This window comes from Ursus maritimus, unplaced genomic scaffold (assembly GCF_017311325.1).
Source record: "Ursus maritimus isolate PB19 unplaced genomic scaffold, ASM1731132v1 scaffold_32, whole genome shotgun sequence".
In the NCBI taxonomy this organism is placed as follows: Eukaryota; Metazoa; Chordata; class Mammalia; order Carnivora; family Ursidae; genus Ursus; species Ursus maritimus.
This window is the reverse complement of record NW_024425786.1, coordinates 14,283,796-14,293,518: the sequence shown is the minus strand read 5'-3', so window position 1 is coordinate 14,293,518 and position 9,723 is coordinate 14,283,796. Positions and strand designations below refer to the sequence as shown.

Here is a 9,723-nt window from a genome sequence, read left to right as displayed (position 1 = left end):
TCTGTCTGACCTGCCAGTCTGCTCAAAAGTAGTCATCCCACCGTGACTCAAAGCCCAGGTCCCCAGGAGCCTCTAATATTTGTAGTAGAGTGTCTTCCTCCCAGGAAGACTCTGCAAAGGCCAGGACTGGACATTATGGAGCAAAGAGAGGCTAGTTTGGCTGCCTCCTGACCTTGGGCTGACCATTCTGCAGAACAGTTTAATGGGTCACAGGCCACACTTGGGAGGATTAATTTTAACATGGCCCAGTGGTCCAGATCCCAGGTCTGTGCTCCCTGGAATGTGGTGAACCGAGGACAAGTGGAGAGGTGTTCCCAGACAGGCACACGTTGTCTCCAGGCTCCTGGATCCAGGACAGCATGAGTCGAAGGAGGAGAGCCCTGAGGCTTCATTTCAAGCAAAGAATGCCACGTGACACACACACACCCTCCCCACTGTATTTACCAATTTTTCTTCAATTATTCTATCTTCATGTCTTTTCTTCTTTTTTTCTACATCTCTTCATACAAACATTTTGGAATTATTTACAAAAAATATATACAAATGAAATATAAATCCAAAAATGGAGCATCAGACCTCAAGACTCAGTAAACCATAAACTAGAATAGGAACTGTACACTAAGGGGATGGGGATGGACTGCAGCACCAAATGCTAAATGGGATATTTCACAATGGCTATGGTTGAGCTTCCTGGTGGCCAAAGCAAAAGTGGGAAGCTACAATATGTAGTTCAGAATATCTAAGCAGTGTGGACAGACACAATCTGCCCTCAGAGGAAACAAAGCTTTTTCCAGCACTTAGCCCAAAAGGAAAAATTTCACGTGTGCGTGTGTGTGTGTGTGTGTGTGTAGAGGTGATACTGAGTAGTGTCATGCACAGGTGTCCCTAGCCACGTCCCTGAAAGTACATGCAGTAATGGATTTTATAAGCCTACTTGTTAGAGTGCCCTTTGAAAAAAAGCCAACAAAATAGTCCCAAATACAACTCAGTGAGAGCCTTTCAAAAACATGGAGGCAAATGCAACTTTCTGATCATTTAGCTTGATCCCACGGCACTTCCCAAACTGTTTCTCGGTACCCCAGAGTTTTATGTGGCATTCGAAAGTATTCTGTGGGAAATGGGTTCCACAGGCAGAGAAGGTCAAGATAAAATCAGGATTAAACATAATCAAGTAGGTTTTCTAACAATGGGATTTCCAAGAGCTTTTAACACTCCAGCATCCATGTGAATCTCCCAAGCTCAGGTGAAGGATACATTCTTTCCCATGTTTGTCTCTGGAACGCTCCTCTCCACCCACCCCCATTTTTTCAGGAGGACCTTTTAAGAAGCTCACAGAAAGCTAGAGATGCATGGACACAGTTTGAGAAATTAAGATCTGGAAGAATGGGTGAGCTAAACTCCAAGTAAAACCTCTCTCCACCAGGCATTTAATAGAGTTGGCCAACTGATATGGTCTAAGGCCATGACGTCTGATGGGGACCAGGCTTCCGGTGCTCTGCTACTCTGGTGATGTAATAAGAACACCTCTTCCTCAAATCCCTCTTTTCCAGGGCTCACATTCTTAGTCCACACAACTGGAGGACACAGGAAAGAGGTTACAGAAGACGAAGACAAGGACCTCTCAGAACCCACGAGATGCTCCATCCCCACCATGAGGGGAAAGGTGTGCTCCCCTCGGGGCCTGGGCCAGGTGCAAAGGTGGGGTTCCCTTTGCCCATGGCTCAGCTCCACGGAGCGGAGGGAGCACTGAGGGGGATGGGGTCTCGGGACTAGATCTCTGGAGGTAGACAGAGGGGATCAAGGAAGAATCCCAAGTTGAAGTCTGAACTAGAGCTAGCCAAAGAGATAAGAGGTAGGAGGGGCAAGAAAGTAAGTTTGGAGGTGGCAGCGGGAAATGGGTCCAGAGCCTAGCATCCCTGTGAATTCAAAGAAAATGTGGCCTTAGGGGATCACTACCTGATTTCTGAAATCTCGGGGAGAGACGCGCAGTGATGATTCTGAGTTGGTCAAAAGTGGCTTCATCTGCTCACCGGCTGACAGTTGTAACCTTTGTGGCTTAAAGCAAAGTCATCAACGACTCGGTCTAGATCCAGGTTTGGGATCTGAACCACCGCACGCTCCCCAGCCAAAATGGCAGCTAGAGAGATAATGTGCACATCAAAACTTTGAAAGGGCCAGATATGAAAAACACATGTCCGGGGACGCACATCCCAGGACTGCTTGTAGTGTTGGAAAATGGAAAAGCCTAGACATGGTCCTCATGGGAACTGAATTCACAACAATATGATGTATTCGTGTGACAGAACACCCTACCACCTTCACAAATGATTTGAAGTAGGTGTATTAATATGGAAAGAAACGTACGATAAACTAGTAGGTAAAAATACAGATTATCAAAATATAAATAGCAGCGTCCCATTGTAACGGGCAAACATTTTTTTCGTGTTAAGTATGCAACAAAAGAAGTCTGCAAGGAGATCTCAAAATTAAAACGGGTTCTCTGTGGGCTGCGAGACTGCTGATTACTGATATTCTTTTTCTTTTTGGTCATCAGCAATTTCATTGTCTATAAATAAACACGATTTTTTTTACATAATTATTTTTTTAAAAAACAGGAAAAGAAAGCAAAGCACAGTTTCGAACTTCCTGCAGTTGGTGCCCAAGGCACATGCTGTCTCTCTTGCTGCATCTCTCCCTCTCCTCCGTACTTGATCTTCCTTATCCTCATACTGTCACTTTGTTCCAAATGCCACTCCTCTGTCTCCCCCAGCAGCCCATCCTCAGACCCACAGATGCTCTGAGTGAGGTGGGGGTGTAGGCGGCGGGGTCCTGATGAGCACAGAGGCAGGAATCCGGGAATAAGGGTGTGAGCTGAGTCAGCTCAGGGCAGAGAGGAACAGGGACGATGGGGCGTCTGGCTGGGGCACAGCCCTCTGTGGCCGCTGGAATGCAGAGTGAGAGTGGGTTGGCCAAGATCAGAGGCCAGGCATGGATCAGGCAGTTTGACCTCATGACATCGCTGTTTTCTCACTCCTTCCCCAGTGAACTTGAGACAGGGCCTAAAGCTCAGATCAGCAGTGTTTTTGTAGGGCGTGGGTCCGTGGTGACCAGCATGGCGAGCCCAGGTGGTCCATTGGGAGAACTGGCTCTGGCTTCCCCACTCGCAGTGGGCTGTGAAAGCCTAACCTCCCTTGAGGCCATACCGCTCACACTCCCTAGAGCCCCGGGGTTGTATGAAGTCACCAGATGCAAGAAACTGCACTTCAAAGGAAAAAAAAAAAAGAAGTTTCACAAAGAACAAATGAGTTCATATTTGTACAGCAATTAAAAAAAACAAACATATTTTCTTTGAAGAGTTGGAAGGACTCGAAGCTTTCAAATTCTCGTATTACAGCAAGCACAAACATAACACGGAGCAGAATGAGAATCCTAGATGAATTCTCACGTTAAGTCTCTAGGGACACTTTGTACTTGCCCTGAGACAGCGCGGCTTCAGGCTACGCTCCAGGTCCCTGCACACATTCACTCCTCCTTGCGAGCCACTGGCTGAACAGATCACCCGAGTGCCTTATCTCCATGTCCCTGGGCGAGATCAATGACACGGAGGTCGAGGTCGGTTACAAAGCAAGGTGTATACATTACTGAGTCTTCCCTGAGCAGAGTTGGATGGAGGTGGGGGCCTTAAGTAGTCTCCCACAATTTCCTACAATGTTAATGTCTCCAGTTGATCAACTTAAAATTGGAGCCCCGATGAAGTTGAAATGACTTGCCTAAGGTCACACAGCTAGTAAAGAGACAAGCCCTGGATGTCCAACTTAAAGCCAGTGCAGATGATAGATAAGCCAAAACACCTTTAAGAAACAAAGGGTTGGGGCGCCCAGGTGGCTCAGTGGGTTAAGCGTCCGACTCTTGATCTCAGCCCAGATCTTGATCTCAGGGTCATGAGTTCAAGCCCTGTGTTGGCCTACTAAAAAGAAAAGAAAAAAAAGTGTCTCCCAAGCTGCAATGGTAGGGTGCAGGAACCATGACAGAATGTGCTGTTAAGAGCTGTCATTCTCAGGGGCGATAGTCAAAGGAGCTTTCCTCTTCTACTTTCTACTTTCCTGTAATATTTGGGCTGTTGTAACCAATATATTTTCTTCTTTTTAACATTATTTATTGATTTATTTGAGAGAGAGCAAGCAAGAGAGAGAGCACGAGTGGGGTGAGGGGCAGAGGAAGAAGCAGGCTGTCCACTGAGCAAGGGAGCCCCACATGGGGCTCGATCCCAGGACTCTGGGATCACGACCTGAGCCAAAGGCAGACGCTTAACCAACTGAGCCACCCAGGTGTCCCCTAATATACTTTCTTAAAGGCGGTTGCCCATTGGTATCAAAAGGTTCTTCTGTAGGGGCGCATGGGTGGCTCAGTCGTTAGGCATCTGCCTTCGGCTCAGGGCGTGATCCCGGCGTTGTGGGATCGAGCCCCACATCAGGCTCCTCCGCTGGAAGCCTGCTTCTTCCTCTCCCACTCCCCCTGCTTGTGTTCCCTCTCTCACTGGGTGTCTCTCTCTCTGTCAAATAAATAAATAAAATCTTAAAAAAAAAAAAAAGGTTCTTCTTTAGACACTACCCGTAAATAGCTTCCCTTGGTCTGATATCAAGGTCACCCAGGGACCTTCTTGATTATCTGGCTTTCTGTAGAGCTGGCTAGCCAGGGTGGGGGGGCACTAGCCACACTGACATCATTGTGTTGTCCACCCGATTTTCTATTTCTCATTATAAATAATGCAGCTCAACAAATTTTTCCTCCTCCATCCCTGACCCTTCCTAGGGTCTAGCAAACACAAAGGAGTAGTATACGACGTGAGTCAAAGCAGCGAAAAGACAGAGTCCCTTTGAGCTTAGAAACACACAGGCATTAGTTCACTCTTGGCCACGTACAGGCTGATTGTCTTACGACGCTTGACCCTGGGTCAGACAGCAAGTAAAGGCTTCTTTTCTTCATCTGTTGCTATGTTACTCAGAAGTCTTTCTCATGCAAGGGACAGAAATCCTACTTGAGCTGGTTGAAGAATAAAAATAGGGGTGGATTTTATAGGTTAATATAACTTAAAAAATCCAAAGATAGAGCACTATCTTTATGCAGCAGGTATGGCTGGATCCAGGCATTCAAACAATTGTCATCAGGGTTTCTGATTCTCTTCTCGTCTTTCTTTTGTGCTGGCCTTACTCTCAGGCAGGTTCTCTGCACCCTGTGTTCTTAGCGGCCCCAGGGTTCCATCCTCCAGTTTGGAGACCTAGCAGTAAGAGAAGCTTCTCAACAGAAGTTCCGGAGGTGAATCTCATTGGCTTGGGTTAAGATCGCATGCCGGTGTCTGAAATCACCTGCAGCCAATAGGATGGAATACACTGATCGGTCTGCCCGGAATCACATCCCCTTTCCCCTTCCGCAGAGTGGGAACCATACAGAATGACAGTGGTCCGCAGGGGTTGCCTCAAAGAAAAACAGGCCCCTGGAGAAGGGAAAATGGATGCCGGGCATGGGGTTACAACAAGACACCCAGCGTCAGATCCAGGGCCCCCTTCAGCTTGATCTGGGGGAAAACATTAGTGGAAAGAAACAACCAATTGTCAAGCTGAAGGCCAAGAAGAAATACCTTGGCAGAAGTCGAATTTGGGGATTGGATTTTGGAGACAGAAGCCTGGGGTGTGGCGGTGGGGCAGGGTGAAGCAGGAGTGCAGGGCCTGCCCCTTGGGGTGGAGGGAAGAGTTGAATCAAAAGAGCTAGACTCTGTGTGGACCTCAGCAGGTGACATGAGCAGTGAAGGACCATCAGGCAGGTCCTCCTGGAGTCGATGCAGCCTACGTGAGGGAGTGGATTGTGCCACCCCACCCTCTGATGTTCAGGGCAAAGTAGGGGGAATTACATTTTCTTAACTACACGCTGCTTACGTCCGTCCATCCCACCTGAGTCCTGGTAGGTGGAGCCGGCTGCCGGGAGGCCGTGTGAGCTGGCGAGATTGAGTTCCTGGGAACCTGACCTTGGGTCCTGGTAGATTCCACAGGGCCCTGGCCCCATGGAAGTCCACTTGGGAGGCTGCCAGCTGGCCTGCCTGGACCACACCCTGTCTTTGCTCCTGGGCCTCACAGTGCCTCCCTTGCAGGCTGTGCCGGGACCCCAGGAGACGGCAGAGGAGGGCCCCTGGCACGGGGCTTGGCTCAAAGTAATCCCAAATAAAGGGCAGCGGCTATTACAACCCCGAAGATGTATGTGCCTAGCGTACAACAAATGGCACCTATAGTTAGGCATTTGGAGGCAAAGTGGGCCCCGAGTGTGACGCTCGTGAATCTGTCGCTGTCCATCCAGCTGCCGGGACGAAAAAGGAACTGGCTATAGTAGCAGGTGCACTGAAGACCCGCGAGCAGTTTGGGTTTGGGTTTTTCCGTGTTGGCCTGGGCTTTCTTCCCCTCACCCTACAGCCCGCCACCCAGAGTTTTCTTTCCCTTCATTTCTCTCTTTTTCACAAGGCCACCTGTTGGCATATGTGCTCAAAGCGCAAAACCGTTTCCCACCCATCTTGACATCTGGAGAGTTTTGTCTGAAACCTGGCTAGGGTGGGGTTTCTCCAAGTGGGTTCCCCCGGCCACCGGCCTCAGCATCATGATGAGATGTCTGTTCACTGTGCCCAGAGATTCTTAGATCCCATCCAGACCTGCCGGCAGATCACCGTCTTTGAGTTTGGGGCCTAGGGATCTGCATTTTTAAAGGCTCCAGGGGCGGGGGGTGGGGATCCTAATGCATCTCAAAGCTCATCAGCCCCCATCTTGCTGGTGCTCCTGAGGGACATGGTCCCAAGAGGAAAGTCCTGACTCACAGCGCGGGCCCTGCCCCCTTCGGCCTTCCTATCGGGCAACTCCAGGTCTCCAGGTTCGCGAGTTACTGATTAACCCTAGGTTTCGAGAAAAAAAATAATAATAACTCGAGAGAAGACATAAGCCAAGAACCAAGCCGAGCACCCCCAGGAGAGGGATGCTAGACGGTCACTGTCACCAGGCGCCTGACGAGGAGGAGAGGGCGGCTGAGACGCCCGGCCTGAGGCCAGACTGCATCCAGGTCCCGGTGGCGCTGGCGGACACCCCTTGTCCACATCCAGGCCCTGACCTGCCACGTCCCGCTGACTCCGTGCCCAGAATGGCCTGCGCCGAGGTCCCGCAGCAGCCAGCCCCGGAGCAGCCCCAGCCCACCTCCGCAAGAGCCACCGCCACCACAGCCACCGCCACCACCCCCAAGGTCGCGGGCCCTGCTGGCGGGCACTGCGGCTCGGCAGAGGGCGACATGGAGTGCTTGGTGTGCCGGGAGCCCTACAGCTGTACCCGGCCTGCCAAGCTGCTGGGCTGCCAGCACTCCTTCTGTGCCGTCTGCCTCAAGCTCCTGCTGTACGTACAGGACAACACCTGGTCCATCACCTGCCCGCTGTGCCGCCAGGCCACCTCTGTCCCCGGGGGCCTCATCTGCAGCCTGCGTGACCACGAGGCCGTGGTGGGGTGGCTGGGCCGGCCATGCCCAGAGGTGCGGCTCTGTCCTCAGGGACTGGCAGATTCGGCCACCTCGGCGGCAGGGCACCCCGGCTTGGTGGGAGAGGATGGGCAGGACGTGGCAGAAGCCAACCGCGTGGCGGCCCGGCACCTGGCCGCGCAATTGCTCCTCCTAATCTTGCTCGTCTTCCTCATCCTGCCCTTCATCCACCTGGGCATCATCCGGTGGGCACTCGCCTTCATTATCACCTTGGCCCTGTTAATGTCCTCCCTCTTCTGCTGTCATCCTGGCAGCCAGGGCAGCTGCTGGCCCTCCCCCAGGACTCTTTTCTGCAGAGGACGGAAACACAGCGAGATCTCTTCCATTGCCTGAGTGCGCTCCGAGTGGACGGCACCTGCTGCCTCTTGGGCCCCATTAGGCTGACAGTGAACAGGTGAAGGGGCTCTGAACGAAGGCTGGTTGCCCTGGGGGATTACATGCCAGCGGGACTTGCAAGCCACAGCCGGGTGGCTGTGCTGGGTCAAGAACTAGGTACCCGGATGATAGACTTACGTCTGCCCAGGGCGCAGCACGTCTAAACCGCGCGGGGTCGGGGACAGCGGACAGATTACTTGGACGTCACAAGGGGCTTCCTGTTCCTCTTACTCTAATGCTCCTGGCTTTTCTTTATATACGTTGATGAACTTATTGCAGAGCAAATAGAACCAAGGCGCCCTTTCTGCAATTTATGGAGCTGGTTTTATTCTCTCGCTTTGTTTTGGTTTGGTCTTTTGTGTTTGGGGCAGTCTGTTCAGATCTGTGGCTGTGACACATTTTTCCTCCTGGGAAGTCAGAGCCCGTGGCAAGTCCTGTGCGGCCCGCCTCATGCTCGTCCACCTCGACAAAGGTCCTGGTGGTTTGGCTGTCGCCTGAGTCACCCCCAGGGTTATAGGGAGAGAATTTGTGTGAAGGAGCGGTTCTGAGGCTGCCGGGGGTCCCACATTGAGTCAGCAGAGTTGGGGAGGGGTGGAGAGGATGTAGGGGAGTCTGGGAAATGCTCCCAGCACCCCCACCAGATTGCCCAGCCCCATGTCATTGGGCTCTGGCTTCACAGAGAATCTCAGGGTTACAAGGACTCCCGCCCCGCCCCCACCCAACAGCAGGTCCCAGTGCCCATCGGATGTGCGGTCCCACTACAGAACCAGCTCTCTACGGGTGTTGCTTTTCCTGTATGATTGCATTTCAATTGCCATCTGAGCGTTTGTCATAAAGATAAGAGGCCCCATAAATCCAACGGTTCTTGACAATAACCCATCTCCTGCCTTGCCCTGACAGTCACAGTTGTCTGAAATGCTTCTGCTGGAGGGAATGACTTTCCACGGTTGCCAGGATTGGGTCTCAGCCAGAGGGGGGACTTTGGGGTGCAGGGGAGTGGAGGTTGGGAGATGACACCTTGTTTCCCTCCAAAGGCCTCATAATTGGGAAGCAGACTTGAAACCTCAGAGGGGCTACCTGGGCTCAATCTGTTGTCCTTTCCCCGCCCCGCCTGGCCTCCTGGGAGGATGACAGGTGCAGGTTGGGCACTCGTTCGTGGAAATTGTACCTCTGTCAGAGAGGGATGAGAGAAGTCAGCCGCTGGGGCCCAAAGGCATGATCCTGGCCCCATGGGTATGTGTGGCCCAGCAAGATGCTTTGCCTCTCTGCGTTTCATTTTCCCTGGAATGAGCTGATTGGGTGGGATTATTCCTAAGACCCCGAAGCCCAGGAACTGGGGCACTGCTGGGCCCCTGAGCAGGGGACCAGAGTCACATCCCCTCCGAGCTCACACGGAGAAAACTCAAAACAGAAGGATGTATGCAAATAGCTGTTCTTGAAATCTGGGTGCCTGCCTTCGTTTCTTGTAAAGGTATTTCCAGGGCAACTCTGGGTTACCCATGCTATTGTTACTCCTCACGATGAGAGTGTGTGTGAGTGTGTGCACAAATGCCTGTGCCCGCTCTTAAGCCAAGGCCAGGTGGGCTGGAAGAACACCCTGTCTTCCCAGGATGAGCAAACAATGGAAATCGTTCAGCATTTCCGAGCTGGCCTCGGGCATGCGCCGTTTGGGACAGTTGCCAGTAGGATAGGGAAAGAACATTCTCTCCCCACTCACCTCCACTCACATTCCATCTAGTTCTTGGGCCCTCCACCAAGGAAAAAACCTCCACCCAGGTTTTAGTTGCCAAT

The 9,723-nt window shown here is 51.8% G+C and overlaps 1 protein-coding gene across 1 annotated transcript; it reads left to right on the top strand.

Moving 5' to 3' along the window:
• The first annotated feature begins 7,011 nt into the window (after window positions 1-7,011).
• Window positions 7,012-7,890, top strand: RNF186 (ring finger protein 186). The gene has a single exon (XM_040645549.1). It carries the CDS (start codon window positions 7,012-7,014, stop codon window positions 7,888-7,890), a length of 879 nt encoding a protein of 292 aa, XP_040501483.1.
• Window positions 7,891-9,723: the final 1,833 nt, after the last annotated feature.